This window comes from Heterocephalus glaber, unplaced genomic scaffold, assembly GCF_053883595.1.
Source record: "Heterocephalus glaber isolate CG9 unplaced genomic scaffold, H.glaber_assembly_v1.0 deba00000470, whole genome shotgun sequence".
Classification (NCBI taxonomy): domain Eukaryota; kingdom Metazoa; phylum Chordata; class Mammalia; order Rodentia; family Bathyergidae; genus Heterocephalus; species Heterocephalus glaber.
In genome coordinates this window covers 119,591-141,478 of record NW_028258145.1, presented here as the reverse complement: position 1 = coordinate 141,478, position 21,888 = coordinate 119,591, and the positions used below count along the sequence as shown (strand labels likewise).

Here is a 21,888-nt window from a genome sequence, read left to right as displayed (position 1 = left end):
AGGTATAGTTAAATTAATTTCTTTATAACTCAAGAGAATGGAGAATGACTCAAAATCAAGAAGCAGAAAGGGAAAAGACTGAACTTTTTTTTATTCATTATGTTTACTGGTACATTTTAGGCATACAATATGATGACATTCATCATTGGGAATTTGTACCTTTGCATGATATATCTTGGGTTTTTTTCCCCATTCCCCTGCCCTCTCTTCAACCCCTCCACCTCTCCCTATTTACAAAGACTTTGCTTCCATTTTTTCCTTTTCTCATGTTTTTTTCCTTTCCCCCTACCCCTCCCATTTCCCTTTCCCTTTTAGACCTTTTCTTCCTGTTTCACATTATCTATTATACATTGTTTTTTGGTACTGGGGATCGAACTCAGGTCCTTGTGCTTGTGCAGCAGGCATCAAAACCATTCCCTTTAACCTTAAAAAATAATCTGTTGTGATTGTAGGACATACAGGGTAATACATAATAATACAGTCCAATTGATTTGTGATTATAAGACCTTAAGTACAATATAGGATAATACAGTCCTGTTGGTTAGCACAATTTTTTTTTTAAAGAGCAGGTATGTGGTTATTTTATTTATTTATTTTGGTACCAAGGATCGAACTCGAGATCTTGTGCATGCAAGGCAGGCAGTGGAACCACTGAGCTAAATCCCCGGCCCAGCACAATTTTTTATTGTGGTAAGAACATTTAATATGAGATCTACTTTCTTAACACAATTTTTAAAAGGTACAATACAATATTGACCATAGCTACAATGTTGTACATCAGATCTCTAGAACTTAATAATCTTATGGTTTTTGGTCTAAAAAATTAGTCTTTGATTTTACTTGCTCTGTTCCTTAATAATTTTTGTATACGTGAATTTCCATGCAAGTTCTATCATAGTGGCGCAAAATGTTACCAAGGGGACAACTGTAAATTTTCTCATGATGATCTGACTAAAGAAACAAAGAAACTTTTGGAGAAAGTGAGTAGTTTTGCACCTTGAATATTTTTCTTGGGTCTTTCCATAGATTCATTTGGCTTGAATATATTTTATAAAGCATATTTTGTAAAATTCTGCTAAGAAATAGAAGATCTGTTATTTTATGTTTTATTCTTTTTATACTGTATACTGTATGGGAAAAACAGAATTATTGGATTAGGAATATTTTGCTCTTATTCCAGCCCGGCCATTAAGAAACCCTAATTTACTTTTGAGTAATATTCCTTCTTTAAACCTCATTCTGTTTATTGAAAATAAGGAATTAGTTTTCCCTGATCCATTTAAATTTTAATATTTTTCTGTTAACAAAACTTGTTTACTAAAGTCTTCACAGTTTTAAATGTGAAAAGAGCTTGCTTTGAAATAGTAATCTTTACCAATTATTTTTAGGTGTTGAATACTGATGAAGAGCTTATAAATGAAGATGAAAGAGAATTAGAAGAACTTAGAAAGTGTGGTATAACTCCTCTTCCCAAACCGCCTCCAGGAGTTGGGCTTCTGCCAACCCCACCAGAACATTTTCCCTTTTCTGATCCTGAAGATGATTTTCAGGCAGATCTCTCTGATGATTTCAAGAAAATTCCGTCTCTTTTTGAAATAGTTGTGAAACCTACTGTGGATTTAGCACATAAAATTGGGAAGAAGTAAGTTGAAATTTTTAAAATGGCAGCAAATTTTCCTTAAAAATTTGTGTTAAAATACTGTAAGTTATGTGCCAAATTAACCGAGTGGAAATTAATCTGATAGAGGTAGCAGATGTCTGTCATGTACTGAGACTGCTCCTTCCCCCTTGCTCTTCTCTCCACCCCCTGCTTCCTGAAACCTCTCAACATAGTAATCCTGAATGACACTGGCAGTTGGATGGATATGACATTTCTCCCACCTGAGTATGAGCCTGAATTTTCACTGAAAATGCCTTCAAATACTGCATATGTCTCCAGCATATTTGGTTCTTTGTGAAAATATTTCCTTAGGATATTAGAGGAAAACTTCTGGGTAATCTGGACCCAGACTGTCATTTTCTAACAATACTATTCCAGCCCTGCTATTTTATCTCCTAGGGTCTGTACGCCTGGGCCCTATGTCCCATGGTTATTCCTTTAACCTTGAACACTAAGGGCAGAGATGAAGTCACAGTAGATGAGGAACAGTAAATCTGTAGTAAACATCACAATCAGTGTGAACCATTAAAAGTATTTCTATTAAAGTTAAGACAGGTATGTCCATTATTTTTGCTAGTATTATGTATCAGATTCTAGTGATTGAAGTAAGAAAAACGTATAAAGATTAGAAATGGAGAAAGATACTTGTTATTTGCATAATTTCCCTCAATAAACCTAAAGGAATTAACTGACAAAACTGTTAGAAATATGAATTAGCAAGGTGCCTACCAGGAAAGGAAAACAGCATTCAACAACTAAGTCTTTTTATATGCCAGCAATAACCCATTAGAAGTTAAAAAGTTGTATATTTATGTAGTATGATTCTAATTTTTTTTTTAAAGTCCATGTAGAAAAAGGACCAGGAGAGAATCAGTCAAAAAATTTATCTCTGGGTGGTGGGATTAGAGGTGATTCTTATTTATCTTTTTACTTTTATGTCTTTTCTAAAATATCTATAATGAGTAAGTTTTAGAACAGCTGGTTATAAGCATCAAGTAAGGAGACTAAGCTAAAATGAAAGCAAAAGGCATGTGCAGTATTTTTGTCTATTGATGATATGGAATACATAGTTTTTAAACACATGATATTCTAGTTGGATATAGAAAATCATAATTAACCAGTATCTCTTTAGGAGTGTGGCATTCTTGTTTGTCTCTTTGAACTAAGAAATATCATTCTTTCTGTCTACAGACCACCAGCATTTTATAACAGTGCCTCACCACCAGGACCACAGTTTCAGGGAAGCAGCCCACATCCTCAACATATGTATAGTTCTGGGTCAAGTCCAGGTCCTGGACCTAATGTATCTCAGGGGTGCAGTAGTCCTGTGGTGCATCCAGGCTCCCCTGGACATCACCCATGTGCAGGCCCTCCTGGTCTATCAGTGCCACAGAGCCCACCTTTGCCACCTGTTCCACCTGAAATCATAGGCCCTCACAATCAAGCTGGAGGACTTGTCCAGCAGGATGCACCTTTGACACCACCATGTATGAGTGGTGCTTACCATTCCCCAGGCTTTCCAGGACATGTGATGAAAGCACCTAGAGAGAATCACTGCTCTCCAGGTTCAGCATACCAGCAAATTCCTGGTGAAATGCAGCTCAACACCAGTTATGAGTCCCTGCATGACCCAGCTGAATTTTATGATAATTACTATTCACAGCCTGCTGTACATAATTTTCAGCCATCCAATAACTCTGATGGTAAGTTTACCTTTTGAAAGAAGTTACAGATAGTTTAAAAACATGATAGGACTGTGTGAAATAAAGCTAAATAAAATCAGTGAAATTGAAACCTTAAAATGTTTTCAGTTTCCCCAAAACAATAGAAATAGTAGAACTTTAACTTTTGAAACAGTAGAACTTTAGATAACTTAAAATAATCCTTTATAATTATGTAGTAACTTGAGACTCCAATGCGATAGCTATTATAGTTTGAATTTCTTACACCTCTGGTGGAGTTTGTGCTCAACGAGGTCTTTCCTTTCCTTTGCTATGTCTGCAGATGGGCTGTGGCATGGGGAATATGTCCAGCAGCAGCCCCTCATTGTGCAGGACTCACCTCACCTGGGCAATGGGCCTGACACTAGTGGCAACATGACAGGCCATAGCTCTGTGCCAGCCCCAGGGCTCCTCCCTGCAGTGCAGAGAGCTCTTTTTGTCCGACTTACTCAGAAATACCAAGAAGATGAAGAACCAACCAGCGCCCAACCTCGTAGAGCACCAAGCAAGGAAGAAGGTGTGTCAGCTCTTTAATTGTATCTTAGCTATTTGAAGAGGTTAAAATATGAAAATCTAAACTATCTGTTCTTGCAGTTTACCTCATAGCCCCCATCATCTTAGCATCGCTTTTGGCTTCAGTGACACTAATGCTTTAATAATTTCATTGCAGGAGGTTTAACTTGAAACAGTTAATATATCTGAAGCTAGAGTTCAGGGCCTAGCTGGGCAGACTTGCAAGCAATTAGCCTTTTGTCTATTGTAGGAAGAAAAGAAATAGGACAAGAAATAAGCACATTCTAGTTTGGGAATTTTGACTTCTAGCCCTACTTCATAATAATGAAGTTATGACTGAATTTATAAGAGCCTAGTGTGCATACTTCTGCCATATTATTAATAAATACCTTTTTTTTGACGGGTCCTGGGGATTGAACCTAGGGCCTTACCCTGAGCCATCCCAGTCCCTCTTTTTAAAAATTTTGAAACAAGGTCTCACTAAGTAATTAAATTGCCGCTCTGGGCTTGAAGTTGCAATCCTCCAGCCTCAGCCTCCCAGAGTGCTGGCATTATAGGCATGCCACCATGCCCAGCTGAGAAATACTATTTTTAATATAAAACGATTACAGGGAAAGAGTAAATTTGTCCTAGTTTTTTAATATTAATAATTACGGCAAACAATTAAGGATGAGGAATGTTTAAAACATTTAGTTCTTGTTGGGCATGGTGTGCATGCCTGTAATCCCAGCACTCAGGAGGATTGCTGTAAGTTCGAGGCCAGCCTGGACTACATAGTAAGTTCAGGGGAACCTGAGCTACAAAGCAAGACCCTGTCTCAGAAAAAAAAAAACCCACAAAACAAAACAATAAAAACATTTAGTTCTTTCTATGAATTGCAAAACTGATGTGTTTGGCCACTCTTAAACATGAAATTATGAATAACCATGTGAAACTACATAAGTCTAAGTAGCTGCCATTATTATATGAACATTATATGTGGACATTTTCAAAGAAGGTAATATTAGCTCTTACCAAACATTACAGAAAAATGAAGGATTTTTGTTGAGGCAGGGTCTCCCTTTGTAGTTCAGGCTGGCCCTGAACTCACTGTGTAGCCCAGGCTGGCCTTGAACTTGTGATCCTCCTGCTTCAGCCTCCTAAGTGCTGGGATTACAGGTGTGTGTCACCACACCAGGCTTGAAGGATTTCTAATAAGTCAATTTCTTTAGTCATTTTTTTCTTTTTGGTACCTTGTGCTTGAACTTAGGACCTTGTGCTTGTGAGGCAGGTGTGGCACCACTGAGCTACATCCCCAGCCCTAAGTCAATTTCTTATACAATTTAAATTTACTTCTTTAAGTCATAAAAAACTTAATTTAAAAAATAACTATTTTAATGGTAATCTCTGTAAAATCTTATTTTTTTCATAAACAAGAAAATTTAAAACTTCTAGATGATGTAAATTATATACTACAATACATAATTAGTGATCTATGAAGTTTGTTTTCTCTGATACAGAAATAATCTTGAATAGCTAGGTTTATTTATATTTTTTATAAATTTTAATGCTCTTGCAGTTTTTCTTTTTTGATAAAAAGCTGTTAACTATATTTCCTATCTAATGTTTTTTTAATTGAGCTAGCTCTACTCTTCTGCTTGTGTTATTATATTTGCTTGTTCAAAAAAAGATGTGACTTCTTATAAAATATATTAATAGGAAAATGAAAATAAAGCAAGGATAGAAGTGAGAAATAATATGAGGTAAAAGTGAATTACACATCCAGCTCTAGGTTTCCTGGATGTCAAAAGAGGAAAAAAGAGCTAGTATCTAGTAGTTTTTTCAGACACTGAGATCTGAGTAAAACTTTTTGTTTGTTTTAAACCACATAGCACTGCTGTATTAAAACTAATCCTGTGACACTAAAGTTTCATGTAGTAGAAACATACTGGTGAGCAGTGAAAATGAGCTAAAAATGAAAATATCTAGTACTATATATGCCACTGGTCCAAGATATTTTAGTTGAGAGGTGGAGGGAGAAAAGGGAAGGGAGAGTGATTACAGATCACTGTAATGTGATCTTCACTGGAATGTGAAGGTTAGATATTCTCATGGCCAATTCAGAGCCATCCTGTATATGCTTTAATGGAGAAATAAAATCACCTTCATGAAGCACCAGTTTGTAATTCATTAACCCTACTAGAGAGAAGATCTCTGACCACTGTTGTTCTTAAAATTGTGTCTAACATGCTAGGGGTAAATAGACTTTAGGGATAAGGCATAGAAATAAGGCAAAAAGTATATGTTTTAGCATATTATCTTGATAAATTCAGAATTATGAAGCTAAATGATTGCTTGAATTTAAGAGACCTAAACATTTTAAAATACCTTTCCAGGAGTATTTTTGCCCTCAGCCATGCCGTATATACCACACATACACTTCTGAGTTTCCTTTTGACATTTGAAATGAAAGGTCCTGATTTTTCTCTGACTGGAAGTATGTTAACACATATTCCAGTATCTCACCAGTTCTTATATAGAGTATAATGACTGAATTGATAATTATCTTACCACATATTATCTAATTCCATATTGAAACCTGACATTTCTATCATTGATTTTCTTGAAGTTAGACTATACTTATTTCAGAAACAGTATGTTTTTTAAAAATCTTAATTAAGGCCAAATATGAATGCTTCATTCTTTACAATAAGTTTTTGTCTGCATTTAGATGATACAGTTAACTGGTATTCCAGTAGTGAAGAGGAAGAAGGAAGCAGTGTCAAGTCAATACTGAAAACATTACAGAAGCAAACAGAAACCTTAAGAAATCAGCAGCAACCTTCTACAGAACTCGGCATTCCTACTGATCCAAGACTTGCTAAAGAGAAAATTAAAGGAAATCAAGTTGTTGACCCTAGACTTAGGACTATCTCAAGGCAAGTCAGTAGAAAACCTTCTGAGTCTGTCCCAGTGGATCTTAGGCTTGTGTGGGATCCCAGAAAAGTAAGAGGGAATGGTAGTCATGGAAGCTCTTCTGTTGGTGGAGGAAAGTTTGACTTACATCATGCAAATACTAGCCCTAACATCAAACACAAAAGAGGAGATGATGAAGATGAAGACACAGAAAGAGAACTGAGAGAAAAAGCTTTTTTAATACCTTTGGATTCTCCACCTGGTATAATGCTCCAGGATCCAAGGTCACAGTTGAGACAGTTTAGTCACATTAAAATGGACATTATCCTAACCAAACCCAACTTTGCAAAACACATTGTGTGGGCTCCAGAAGACTTACTTCCAGTACCTTTACCTAAGCCTGATCCAGTATCTTCAATCAATTTACCTCTGCCCCCTCTTATAGCTGACCAGAGGCTCAGTAGGTTATGGAATATGAAAAGTGATCTTCACCAAAACATAGCTTCCATTGATTCAAAATTAGCAGCCAAAGCCAAAATTAATCCAACAAACAGAGAAGGCTACTTAGATCAATTTGGAGACTTACATAGTTCAGGAAGTAAATTAGGAGATCCTAGGCTGCAAAAGAATTTTGATCCTAGGCTTCACAGACTGCCTAATGTAGAGTCTCATCAAGTGGTTACGAAGGAGTTACATACATCAAAGAGTGTCCCTCATTTGGCCAAATCAGGCACTGCTGCTTCGCAGCCCCCAGGGCTAATAACTAGCAATGCTGGTTCTGGGACTCTGCCTCCTTACGCTCCTAAACTCTCATCTTCAACTGGCCTTCCACTGGGAACTCCAAGTACAGTTCTTAGTGGTATTAGTTTGTATGACCCCAGGGAGCAGCGTTCATCATCTACATCAGAGTTAGCACCAGTTTCTTTAGGAGAAAATACAGAGAGCCAGAAAAAAAGTGGTACTTTAAAAAATAGTGATAAAAATGAGCCTTCTGGAGAAGCAGTCCTACCACAGAAAACCACTCCAAGCATGGAAGTCACTGCTGATGTGCCAGCAGACACACAGGCAGATATTCTCCGGAGTTCTGGTAAGGTTCAGGTCCCAGCAGTGCACAGTCTTCCTATTCAGGCCTTAACAGGCTTAATTAGACCCCAATACAGTGATCCAAGGCAGGCCAGGCAGCCAGGACAGGGGAGCCCAACTCCTGAGAATGATTCCAGTAGAGAAACAGATGACAAATCTCTGAAAGAGGTTTTTAAAACTTTTGATCCAACTGCTTCACCATTTTGTTAGCTGTTGTGTAATTAAGCAGTTCTTTTCACTCTTGTGAATATGCAGTCCTCTACTGTTTTGTAACTGGTTTACCTCTATAGTTTATTTATTTTTAAATTATAAACACTTTTCAGCTGCTAGTATCAGAACCACATGAAGTTATATCCTGTAAAGCCTGTGGTATTTTATATAATATTTTTATAACTTTGAGACTGTAGTAATTGACATAGAAACTTATATATCATGTTAGCTTCAGTAAAAGTACTTTTATTGTAAATAAATCATCATGAACTCAACACTCTGCCTGAATACATCCCAGTTGTCTTTCATAACCAGTGTTTAGATAAACAGTTATCACTTTTCTATAGTTTAGTTTCAAGCAATATGATACACATTACTTTTGAGAAACAGTATTTTGACTAGGACCCTCTTTTTGTCAGCACAGAGCTGATTAGTCTGTAATGCCAGTTGCTAACTAAAATATAAAATGAAGTTCAGAAAACATTTTGAAATCACAATTAGCAGAGCAGTTCATGTTTAAGGGCATCAATTTTATTAGTATTGGCAATATTATTTGTGTAAATGAAGCATTTGAATGTTATATGTTTTTAAAGTATTTTATTGTATACTGTATCATAGAAGTTGGAGGTATATAAATAGAATGTTTTGCTAAAATGAAAAATTCCCAATTTCTCTAACATACTGTTTTAAATTTAATTTTTCATAATAGTTATGAGTTCCTGCTGTATTACATTGTGATGTTTATGTATTTCAGTGTTTTTGTCTTTAGCAACATAATTTATATTACTTTTTCAAATGATGTGTTCATCCTAACTTTGGCAATTTTTAAAAAACTTTTAGGAGATCAGTGAATCTGTACTGATTATTACATTGATAATTTTTAAATGTCTAGGTTCTATATTTTTTCTTAACTAGCAAGAAAACACAGAGATTGCAGATATAGTCAATTTTATGGCTACTAATAAAGAATCTCTTTCAGATCTCACCTGAGTGGTGTTGTATAATAAAGGGAATTATTGGTATTTTAAATATTTACTGTCCTCTTTTGGAAGCCTAAATTGATTAGAACCTGCATTTTATGGAACATAACTTGTATTCATCCTTGTATACTTACTACAGTATAACATAGTGACAACTCTTTTATAATTGAATGTATTACAGTATACAGATTTCTTGAACTGCAGGTATATGACAATATTTGCTAGTAACAAGTCCAATAAGTAATTTGGAAAGGAGCACTTCATTGTAAAAGACAAAATAGGTGATAAAATCAGTCCTCGTGGGCCGGGGATTTAGCTTCAGTGTCGCTGTGCCTGCCTCCCAAGTGCAAGGTCCTGAGTTTTATCGCCGGTACCAAAAAAAAAAAAAAATCAGTCCTTGGATGAAAACATTTACCCTTGAGAAGTGATTTTAAAAATACACAGCAAAATAATTTTGTTTCTATTTGTTGCTTAAAATGGCTAAGGCTAACATTTTGGGGTTAAAAAATATATAGTTAAAGCCACCAAATTAAGTATTTTCTGATTTATTGCTCCAGTGAATTTTAATGTTAAGTGAAAAGTCAACAAAATAGAATAAACTGATATAAAAATGTATTCCAAAGTAGCATAATTTCTTTTATCAGGATAGAAATCAGTGAAATTGTTGAATTTTAGTAAATTGAAAATGTTAGCAAATATTTACTTTATTCATGTATTTTACTATTGTCTTTAGTAATACTGTTTACATTTCAAATATGATACAAAGAAGATAATTTGGCTTGTTAAAGACCAAAATATAATCCAAACTCTTAACAGAAGTTCATTTTTCATTACTAAAAGAAATGTAACGATATGATAAAAAGTAAGGTTTAAAACTCACTAAGGAAAATTATGTAATGTTCATTTATTCAGTATTCTTGGGTCTCTATTGTGTCAACTAAGGTCATAGTGGCTATCTTATGAGAAAGTTTGAATTTATTTTCAAATATGATAATGTATATTATGTGAAAGTTTTTGTTTAAAATGATTGCTCTTTATCATTTTTTAAATTAAGATAGCATTAGCTTAGAAACCTGTCAGAACCTGTCGATGTAGATTAATATTCTTCCTTTTCCCTACTTTTTCACGAAAATTAACAAATAGCTATTTTCCCCAGTGTATAAGCTTTTTGTAAAGGTGGATTGATGTTTATGGAATGTAATTTGCATTACCAGACAGAAAAGTGTCCTTATTCTTGGAAGCTACACATTTAGAGATAATAGTAATAACTTGGGTCTTAGAATCTGGGTGGGCTCATCAGTTAACATACCTCTTAACTATTCATTCTTGTTTGCAGCACAGGTTTTATACTTGTTTACTTTGATGTTGAATAGAGTGGGATATATCATAGTATTGAATTGGGATACCTGAAGATCATAATAATTTAGATTTAGCAACTGCTTTCCATTTTCTTAGTTAGGACTTCGTTCTGAATCTTGAAGACACATCAGATGTTGGAATGATTTCATGACAAATCAGATGTTGGAATGATTTCATTCTCGGTCTAAGCAAGTAGATCTAGTTCTGAGTGGACTCTTGTCTTTCTGAGCTAAATGCTCCAAATCCCAGAATTAGGCTGCAAGTCAAAGCAGCCTAATTATGGAATGATGTTTGCTTAGGTTTCTGTTTGTTTTTTAATTTTCCATGAGATTTTAAATTGTAGTATTTCTTGATAGTGATACTTATTTTAAAAGTGGAAGAATAGTTGATTAGTAAAGAGATCTTGTTATAGACTAAATTAGGAAAAAGGGGCGGGGCTTGAGGATTGAATCGAAAAGATGGAAGTTTAAAGACAGTAAACTCATTCTTACTCTGAATTGATTTCTACACAGTTTATCTTGGTTTCTAGTTTATCTGTGAAATGGGATAATTTTGATTGATCATAGGTTTTATGTAGGGAGGAATAAATTATTTGTAAAGTACTTGTAAATATAAAGTTGCATTATAACTTTCACAGATGTTGTTATTATGCTCTCATTGGAACGTATTGTACAAATTGCAAAATGACATGACACAAGTGTGTGTGGTCTACCAGTTTTACGAAGTTTCAGATGATGTGCACTGAAGTCACAACAATAAAGTTTCCTGAGAAGTTTGAGAAAATATTAACCCATCAAATTAGCAATATCATTAAATAATGGTGTGTCTGAAATACACAAGATTTTCCTACTCTGTAGTTATATAGACTTATTTTGTCTCTTCAGATCTGACTTCTCTGCCTATTTTATATAGGTTGGATATTGATAGAGGGTTAAAATGTTATGAAAGTCCGTGTTGCAAGATGTGTTTGCTTAAATCATATCCTGTGTGGACAAAGTGTCCAACTCATCTAAATATAAGAGCCATTTGTCCTCAGAAACAACAGGTATATTAACTCCTGCCCCTTGGTATGTCTGCAGGGATATGGCACCAAGGTCTTTCTCAGTGACCACGTACTTGTTAAAGGTATTGTTTTCCTTTAGTTAATGGCAATTAGAAGTTAGAAAGTTCCTAGGGATTGAAATCTGAGGTCTTGGAGGAGCTTTCAGAATTCTCCATTTGCATGACATGAATCTTATGGTGGAGATATTTTCCTTGAGTTCATTCTTCTGTGCCAAGTGCTCCACCTCACAGGATTGGTCTTGGTGAAGGCTGTACCTCAGAGGACTGTTTGTCAGTCAGGCAGCCCACACTAAAAGGGACTCTATAGCCTTAAATAATCGGACTTTCTGTGAATGTATAGAATGAAGAGTATGTTTTCAGAAAGGTTTTGGCAGTACTTGATAATATGTTCAAAATTAAGTACAGTAGAATGTATAAGCATTAGAAAGCTATAGTTTAAATTAGATTTAATTTAAAGTTTAAGTTTTGACAAATGTAACCAAACAGAGTCTAAATGTTTAGAGCTCTTTTCCTCACTTATGTGTTAGGATTTAGCATTTATGTAATGCCCCCCTCCCGACCTTCCCAGCAGCTTAATGTAGAACCAGTTTCAGTGGCTCACTTGCTATATTGCTGAGGTTTTCTGTTTGAGTATATTACTTACCAACAGTATCTGCTGTTATAAGAAAGCTCAAGTTAACCTGCTTCTTTTGGAAGGGATACAGACCTAAGAAAAAACCTTGGTTGACATCAATTTAGTACTTAGAATTTTACATTTTTAAGCAAGAAATAAGGCATCTATGTCTCCTGATTTTTGTTTCCCCATAGCAACAAGTCTAATTCTGGGCACACAGTGGGTGATTTGTTAACTGCTGGTTTATTGCTTCCTGATGTCCATCCAAGTGTAAGTTTTCAGGTGCTGTCAAATATGAGAAGAGTTGTAGCAGGAGCTTCCTTGATCATTTTAGAAAGAATGCAAGTTATTAATGATATCCCTTTCAGTAGTTGATGGAACTGCACCCTTTTATTGTCCCTCTTCCCACCTGTAAGCAGTGCAAAGACAGGATTATGACAACTTTACTTAGGAGCTAAATGTTTCTTTTTAAAAAAATTAATTTTGTTGGTACATTTTAGGTATACAATATAATGACATTCATCATTGGAAATTTGCACCTTTACATAATCCATCTTGGTTCTTATTTTTTTCCCATTTCCCTGCCCTCCCTTCAACCCCTCTATCCCTCCCTATCTACAAGGACTTTGTCTCCATTTTTTTTCTCATATTAATTCCATTCCCTTCTTTCTTTTCCTCTGTCCCTCCCGCTTCCTCTTCCCCTTTGCCCCTTTTCTTCCTGTTTCACATTATCTGTTATATCTTTTAGTCCCTATTTACACTTTGTTTCTCGCACTAGAGAAACTATTCAGTATTTACACGTGTGTCCTATTTATTTCACTTAAGAGTATTGCTTCAATGTGGATCCATTTAGCTATAAATGTCTCTAATTTCTCATTCTTTATGGCTAATACTCCATTTTATAAAATAAAAAAGAACAGATTTTCTTTATCCAGTCTCCAGTTGATGGGCAATTGGGTTGCTTCCAAGTTCTAGCTGTCATGGATTGTGCTGCTATGAATATGGGTGCACATATATCACTGTGCTATGATTCTTTTAATTCTTTTGGGAAGATACCCAGCAGGGCAATACCTGGGTTAAATGGGACTTCCAGTCCTAATTCTTTGATATATGTCCCTACTGATTTTCACAGTGCTTGCACCAGTCTACACTCCCACCAGCAGTGGGGCAGGGTTCCTCTTTCCCCACAGCCCCTCCAGCATTTGTTACTGGTTGATTTCATGATAGCAGCCATTCTTTCTGGAGTGAGGTGGAATCTCAGTGTTGTTTTCATTTGCATCTCTCGAATGACCAGTGATGTTGAACATTTTTTCACATGTTTATTTGCTATTTCTACTTCTTCATGTGAGAAATGTCTGTTCATTTCAGATGCCTACTTTTGGATTGGGTCTTTAAATTTGGGAGGTCTGATTTTTTTAAAGTTCTTTATAGATTCTAGATAGCAGACTTGTCTGAGGAACAGCAGGTGCAAATTTTTTCCCACATTGTGAGTTGCCTCTTCACACTGTTGGTGGTTTCTCTTGCTGTGTAGAAGCTTTTTTTGTTTTTGTTTTTGGTACTGGGGATTGAACTTGGGTCCTTGTGCTTGCAAGGCAGGTGGCGAAGCCACTGAACTAAATCCCCAGCCCGCAGAAGCTTTTTAATAAGAAGAGATCCCACTTGTTGATTGTGCTAGTTCATGTGCAACTGCGGTTTTGTTCATAAAATCTTTTCCTACACCAATGTCTTCAAGAGTTCTACCTAACCTCTGTTCTAGCCAGTTCAGCGTTTCTATTTTAATATTTAGATCTTTAATCCATTTCAATTTTAGTTTAGTGCATGGCGAGAGATATAGGTCTAGTTTTAATCTTTGGCAGGTTGAAACCCAATTTTTTCAGCACCGTTTATTAAAGAGGCTATCTTTCCTCCAGTGAAGGTGTTTGAGGAGCTAAATGTTTCTATAATGATTCATAGCTCAAAGAGTCCTCCCAGCTTAGAAGATAGCTTTTTCTATCTCAGAGTGGAAGTTTGGATAGATCAATGATTTATTCTTTTGGATCCATTATTTCTGTAACCAGAAAAGTGCATAACTGGAGTTCCACATTTTTATTTTAAAATAAATCTTTAATTTTTCCCTTCCTACTCCCCTAAAATATCACCCAAATTATCAACACCATTTAAAATTCCTCTTATTCTGACATGAACTGAAATTTATCCTTTCAAATTATGATTGGAATCTAATTTTTAGGTCTTATATCTCTTTAAAATATCCTTCATTACATGTTGGAATATAACAATGTGCAAAATCACTATGGGCATAAACAATTAGCAAAATCACTATGGGCATAAAATATCTTAAAATCATTTAAATGTTATTTATTAATATTTTTAAAAATATACTTTTTCAACATAAAAGATCTTTCTTCAGTGCTAGGGACTGAAGCCCAGGCCTTGTGCATGGTGGGTAATCACTCTCCCTGAGCTACAAGTCCTTGCCCTCCTCTATTGATGTTGGTACCTTCATAAGTGTATTGAAGTTGGGAGGAGTAGTGAAATGTGAATTTGCTTGTTAGTGCATTTGCTTATTAGTGGTCTGATCTATAAATTATAGATCAATATTAAGGAATTAAGTTTATAGAGGCCCAAATAAATTCACAAACTTGTTTCCAGACCTCCACAACAGCAACATACTGGGGTTATTTGTCAATGATAAACTATACATTTTATATGCTTTTTAAATGTAGAAGATAAGAAATGATGTTAGCCATTATTATAGGTAAGAGATTTTAGTCGGCCTTTATTTTATGAATTTGCCCTACAGTTGCTTGAAAAGGAATTCGAATAAGAATATTTTTTTTCAAGAGGTAGAATATTTCCTTATAAAAGTGACAATCAAGAAATAGACATTTGTGCACTTATTTGCCAAAGTTTAAAAATTTTACATTTCTTATGCTACACCTGCTGCCCCTTGCACCTACAATTCAGAAAGGGCAGCAATCCAGGGCCCAGGTCATTTTGTTTCAGGCTGGGGCTTGTGTGCCTGCATAAGGCAAGGGCATTGATGATGCTTGTGCTCCAGGATATTTTGTGTGTGTGTGTGTGTGTGTGAATGTGTATGTGTGTATGTGTGTGTTGTGAGAGAGGTTTCCAGACTTATGATCACTTGCTTTCTATCAGATCCATGAACACCATCTATAGGCTGACATTTAGGTTATAGCTATTTGGTATGATTGTTTTAACTTTCTAATGTGAAACTATTTCACTACAGAAAATTTCAGTTCATACCATTTTAGTAGATTACCTAAATTGTTGACCTGTCCATTAAAAAATACCAGCAAGGGGTATACTTTGCTGAATTAATCAATTGTCCAGCGATAGACTAACAATTTGCTTGGTAAAATCAGGATTATCTTTTTTCTTTGCATTTACTAATTAGTTCTAAGTTGCATTCTGTCATTGCAAGTTTCTGTAACATTTCTCTGTGATAACCTTTCTATTGTCTGCATTTAAATTAAAATATTTCTAATAATATTTGTCTAGCAGTGTGCTCCTTTGCTTTAATAAGTCGTCAGCATTTAAAGAGAATGTGAGGGAGCCATGTGCATATATAAGGGGTTGTAAATGGAATTCATCCAAGACTGTCCCGAAAGAGGGAGACAGAATTAAAGTGTTTGTGCTTCAGTATGTCCTTTGTATACAGAGATAATACTTCACAATTACACACATTAATGGCATTTAAGGCCTGTTTACTGGCATTGCCTTCATTCCAGGGAGCATCTCTTCCATTAGCTTAAATTAATTTTCTATTGGATGATCTGAGCCTAAGAGATTGCTAGTAAATGAACTTCAAGTAGGGCAGGAACTCATTAGGATCAAAATGGGATCTTATCACAGGAAAGGCTTGGCAACTAACTGGTCATGCTTACCTCCAAGGTCAGGAAGCATCATTAAAAGCTGGTTTTGGGCTTCTGGTCTAGTATATTCAGTGGTCAGAGCATACTGTCTTACATAAAGAAGCCCACTAGATTACTGGATTTCATTGTTGAGCAATTAAACATTCTCATTGTCAGAAGCTTCTTCCATGAGAAAGAGCATCATAACCTAGTCCTGATACCTTTTCTTCTGGGCAGTGGTAATACTGGACAGGCCAGGGCTTAATGAGCATAATGTTCCTCATCTACAAAATGCAGATTCATTCACTCAAGAAATACTGTTTGAGAACTTAGCATATGGTATTAGTTGTTGATCACAGAGATGATAGATAAGATGGACTGCAAAAAGTCCAAAAATAATGCAATTGACTGCAGAAAGTGAAGTGACACTGCTTCATGGTTAGTATCAAATGAGGACATGTTTTAGAAAGTATAAAATGATTTCTCAGCATTTTTAAACCCCAAAGTGTCGATAATTACAGTAAAACCTTGATAATGAAAATTAGATAATTGTGTTTGGAATTTTGTATGCATCATCTCATTGAATTCATAGCTAGTACTCAGGACATATTTACTATGACCATGGACAGTCCCATGAGAAAGGCCCTTGTTTTCCTTTCAAGGAAGAACTGCAGTGAGGGAGGGTGGCTGGCCTAAGGCCCTACGAATGACAGCTGAAGTTTCACACCTCTGCCTGGGGACCCAAACAAGTGTTCTTCACTGCAATTACATACTGTTTTCCAGTATGTTACATTTTACTTTAAGCTAAAATAGGGGAATAGCCAGAATAAAATACAGCACAGCAGTAGATATTCACTTAACACTACGAGATGTACATGCAAATTGCTTTTGTTTATTATCATAAATTATTGGAAATTCCATCAAGGAAGTGCTCAATAAATATTAACTGAAAAACATTATTCCAATATAGAAAAGCTTTTGATAACTTACAATTATCTTCTACTGTATATTGTTACATGGAGCAACTAATGAGTAAGAAAGAATGTTGATTGGCCTTTTTCTGAGGTTTCTAAGACTAAATCATTCAGTTGTTGAAGGTGCAGTTGGAGAAATGAATGTGGGCACCACTGTCAGATTGAAGGAATCCAAGAAAATGAAAAGACCCAAAATGTTCCCACAAAGCAAAGCAAAATTCCACCATAGTATGTATCAGCTGTAGCTAAAGACTGCAGTGTTTCCATTGATTTTACAAGCATGAAATATAGCAGGTCTCTTGAAGACCCCCCTAAGTGTCTCTGTCCTTGAAGCACTTTTCCCAAATTGAGCCAACCCTTTCTCCATCTGTGACATTCACTGCTTGCCCCTAGGTAGAATCAGAAACAGACATTAGGTAAGCTTCAGTGTATTTGCAAAATTATTAATGAATGTTACCTTTTTTCTCTCTGAGCTTGCAAACTTGCCTCATTGGCTTGTTATAACCATCCAGCTGGATGGTGGAGGAAGGAGAGGAAGAGACTTATAGTCTGTTATAAGGAATATAAAGAGAATGACAATAATATTAAAAAATAGAACTTTGCAACAATATCATAGCCTAGCTTGAAATGATTGTCTGAATTCCACTATCTACACTTAAATATAACAAAAAATATAGTTTTCCCTAACAGAGTCAGAAAGACATTTTCTTTCTTAGAGCGTTCTAAGTAAAAGAGGAACAGAAAAGAGTAAGAGTGAACCGATCAGATATTTATCTGGAATTGTGTAATGGGGATGGTGAATAATGAGAGCTTTGGTTCTGTTTGTGATTCTGGGAGCAGGCTGGGAAAAGGCAGCTAGGCTTACATGACATTATGTGCTCAGATCTCCTGATTATCCTGGGGTGCTTTCAGTCCCTTTGTGGCATGGGCGCCCTCTGTGAAAATGTGAGGTGACCCCATAGCAGAATCTAGGGGAAGGGTCTCCCGAGGGTCTTCAGCCATTAAGAACTAAGGACAAGCAAGGTAGTAAGGGAGGTTGTTCAGTACTCTGGAACCAATTTTCCAAACCAAAAAATGAATCAGTTTCCTCTGCTGTAGACACAGGAAGAGAGGTCCACAGGTGTTGTGATTAGTGGCTAACAGAGAATATAAACCAGTGGTCACCTCAGGACAGGCACAGAGTGACAGGTCTCCCTACCCCTACCTGATGCGATACAAGGATGTCATCTTTTGTTTTGTTTTGTTTTTGTTTTTTGAAACAGAATCCCACTATGTAGCTCAGGCTGGCCTTGCACTCACTATGTAGCCCAGAGTGGCCTCAAACTCACAGTGATCTTCCTGCCTCAGCCTCCTGAGTGCTGGGATTACAGATGTGTACCACCATTCCTTGGCTACAGATGCCATCTTAATGAAAGATTGAATCCAACTAAGTTCAAACCTTTGGGCATTTAGTATTTTCTTGCTAATCACTCGATATGAACTCAGGAGGAAGGCCACATGTGTCAGGGAGAGAACAGGGAAAATTCTTTCTGTGTTTGAGGTATGTAGGCTAAAATTTGCAGCCCTATAGACATTTATGAAGAGTCTCTATTTCCTGGAGTTTGAGGGGTTCCACATCAGAGTGGGCAACAAAAGTATTTCTCTGAGGTCTGTTTTCACTGAACACTGGCTAGAGAGGGTCCATCAAATGTCCCGAAGGACATACAGTTCTTACATAGAATCCAAGGGTTTCTAAGAAAACATCTCCTTTAGATGTCCAGGGGCAATGTTGACAGTTTAGTCACTGCCATCCACTTCTAGAAAGGTAGACACTAACAGTTCAGGAATGCATTGCTCAAGGGGGTCTTCCATACACTGTATATAAGAAGGAAGAGAGGGTGATGGGGGCAGGGCTGAGCAAACATCCTGGTAAGATAGTTCAGATAGAAAATTAAGTAAAATGAGTCCCAGAGGAAAAATAAATATACAGGCTAAACTGTGATTTTATTTGATAAACTGAATACAAGCAACAACTGAAGCTGACATCATTGATCGAGTGTGGTGACCTCACAAGGGTTGCATTCAGGTTCATCACTGCTCTAAGACTGGTTTGGAAATTTTAAGTCATTATATCAAGGCCCCATCTGTGGGATTTGAATGTCTCCTCAAATAACCCATTTAGGATTTTGCGGAGGTTTGTTTTTTTGTGGTACTAGGGATTGAATCCAAAGGCTTTTGGACAGAGCTATATCCCTATCCCTTTTTACTTTCCTTATTTTGAAATAGGTACTTGCTAGGTTACTAAGTTGCCCAGACTGGGCTCAAACTCATGATCCTTTTGCCTCAGCCTCTCAGAGTGCTGGGATTACAGGTGTGCACCACCATGCCAGGCAACACTTTTAGTTTTAGGTATGACATTTCTTGTTCCAAATTAAAAATTATAAATATGTATGTTTCTGTATGTATGTATGCATGTATGTATTTACTGTTTTAGTGTGTAGGGAACAGGGGAAGGGGATGTTACCAGAACCTCTGCAGTTAGTTCTGGTCTCCTGTGAGCCATGGCAGCACATGGCAAATTACAGGAAAGGTAGAAAAATGAGACTGAGAAGAAGCTGAGCTTTGGGTCTGATCAGTGCTGCTCTGGGCGGCAAAGACAAAAGCCCCCAGGTTACCACACCTTTTATTCAGTACCTCGTAACAAATGACTTGCAGAGAGTTCAATAGTTCACATTGGGGTAAACAAGGTGCAACAAAAGGCTTGCAGAGAGTTCAGTACATCTCGGGTAAACAAGATGTTAACAGTCCAAGAACAACGAGGAACTGAGCAGATGTTTGTTCTCCAGGATGTTTCTTGTCCTGGAGAATCACAGCATCACTGGATCACTGAAGTCTCAGTTGTGACCGGAGGCCACACTGGAGTTATTCTGTAGCTGGGCTGTAGGCAAGAGAACTAGGCTAACCAAATGATTTTTCCCCAGAATTATGTAGCATTGCTCCCAACATTAGTGCACATGCATGTTGTATGGACATAATAAACTAAGGCTTAGTTTAGCTTTGGTATTGATGCCAGTTGCTTTCTGGATCTAGATAACTAAGGTGAAGCTATCATTTCAGTTCAGGGTTACATGTGGGAAGTTAGAGTATTCATTTTGTAAATTAAGTATAAACCATCTCAGGGGGCTGCTAGTCTCAAAATGATGTTAATATAGAATAAAATTGTTTTTCTTCTCAACATGCAAGTTTTCTGAGTACTCTAGTTTCAAGATGTTATCTCATCTGACCCTTCTAACAGTCAGGACAGAGAAGGGGAAGACTTGCCTGCCTGCCTGCCTGTTCCTTCTAAGAACCCCCTCCCAGATATTTTGTCTTCTCTGATCTTCAGACTTACTACATATTTTTGTGTTTTTAACACCAATTTTTACTTTTCTTGTTTTTATTTCGGATAAAGAGGTATCTATCCCACTTCCCACTTTCTTATTTTGATTTGCCTCCTCCTTCTCTAAGCATTTTCTTTTCCAGGAACCACTTTTCTTTTCAGTCTCTGTACCACACCAACTTCACCTGGGCACAAGTCTTTGTCTTTCCACTAGAACACTGAACAGGACTTCTGTTTCTGGTCATCATATAGTGACAGAGACTGGACTTATCCTCCTGCCTTAGACACCTGGAAGATGGGAAAATATATGAAATCAGTGAAATAGAAAATACAAAAACAATATAGAAAATTGATGAGACAAAAATATAGTTATTTGTGGAGTTTAATAAAATTAATGAACCACTAGTCATACTAATCAGGAAAAAAAAGAGATATAAATTATCTATGAGAAATGTGGCATTATTGCATAGTCTATACATTCAAAAATAATAAAGCTATATTATGAACAACATTATGCCAATAAAGTTGAAATTAAGCAAACATTCATAGCAGTCATATTCAGAATAGCCAAAATTTGGAAACAGTCCAAATGTCTATCAATCAATGAATAAAGAAAATGTGGCACATCCACACAATTAGAGTATCTGGCAATATAAAGCAATGAAGTAACAATAACATCACAATATAGATGAACATTTAAAAAATTATGTTGTGAAATAAGCTAGTCACAAAGAACCACATATTATATTATTCCATTTATATGAAATGACCAGTATAGTCAAATCTATAAAGAATTTACAGTAAATAATGCCTAGGATTAGGGGTGGAGATTATAGTGAAGGGGTACTAGGTTTCTTTGGGGAGGTGATGAAGTTTCTAAAATTGTGAGGGTTGCATAAATCTCTGAATACATCAAAAATCATTTAATTTTACACTTTAAACCTGTAGATTTTGTAGTGTGAATTAAAATGTTAGAATAATCAAAATTAAGCAGAAAAAAAGAGAAAATGAAGGGATGAGATAAATAGGAAAAACATAGATGAAACACATAGCAAGATGATGGACTTAAACTCAGTAGTACTCATAATCACACCAAATACGAACAGTCTAAACACATTTATATGCAAAGATTGTTAAATTGGTTTTAAAAATCAAGATCCAACTCTATGCTCCCTAAAATAATCCACTTTAAATACACACAAATTTGAAAGACACAATTGAATAGAAATGATATGCTGTATAAACACAAATCAAAAGACGTATGAATGGATAGACAAATATCAAAGCAGGTTTTGGAGTAAATAACAGAAATAGAGTGCAATTTCCTAGAGTTACAGGAATGAATTTATCAAGAGTACATAAACATTATGCACCTAAAAATAGCACTTCAAAATACATGAAACAATAGAATTTAGATTTCACATTATAGCCGCAAATTTCAAATCCCACTTCTAATTGTAATTGGTAGGAAAAGTAGAATGAAAATCAGTAAGGACATAGAAGACTTGAGCAACAGCATCATCCACTTTTATTTATCTGATGTCTATAGAGTACTGCAACTAACAACAGCCAAATACACATTCTTTTT

The 21,888-nt window shown here is 36.0% G+C and overlaps 2 protein-coding genes across 10 annotated transcripts in view; one reads left to right on the top strand and one right to left on the bottom strand.

The window, feature by feature from the left end:
• Positions 1-11,055, top strand: part of Zc3h6 (zinc finger CCCH-type containing 6) — a 72,648-nt gene extending 61,593 nt beyond the window's left edge. For all 4 annotated transcript variants that reach the window (XM_013072100.3, XM_021257962.2, XM_021257963.2 and 1 more), the window contains 5 exons: positions 871-980; positions 1,389-1,642; positions 2,852-3,363; positions 3,665-3,898; positions 6,605-11,055. In XM_013072100.3, coding sequence (XP_012927554.2) covers positions 871-980; positions 1,389-1,642; positions 2,852-3,363; positions 3,665-3,898; positions 6,605-8,082 — 2,588 coding nt within the window. In that variant the 3' untranslated portion in view covers positions 8,083-11,055. The remainder of the gene's footprint in view (positions 1-870; positions 981-1,388; positions 1,643-2,851; positions 3,364-3,664; positions 3,899-6,604) is intronic.
• Positions 11,056-12,730: 1,675 nt separating this feature from the next.
• LOC147829733 (zinc finger CCCH domain-containing protein 8-like) overlaps positions 12,731-21,888 on the bottom strand; it is a 43,362-nt gene continuing 34,204 nt past the window's right edge. For 2 of the 6 annotated variants that reach the window (XR_015447822.1, XR_015447824.1), the window contains exons 5-6: positions 20,486-20,588; positions 19,543-19,859 (exon numbers count right to left, since the gene is read on the bottom strand). Coding sequence is in view for 2 of the 6 variants with exons in the window: in XM_087202576.1 (XP_087058702.1) it covers positions 20,568-20,588 (21 nt within the window). In the remaining 4 variants the exon portion in view is untranslated. Of the gene's footprint in view, positions 17,332-19,542; positions 20,589-21,888 lie in introns of those variants that run through there. The other 4 variants (XM_087202576.1, XM_087202579.1, XR_015447823.1 and 1 more) reach the window with 3 other exon arrangements.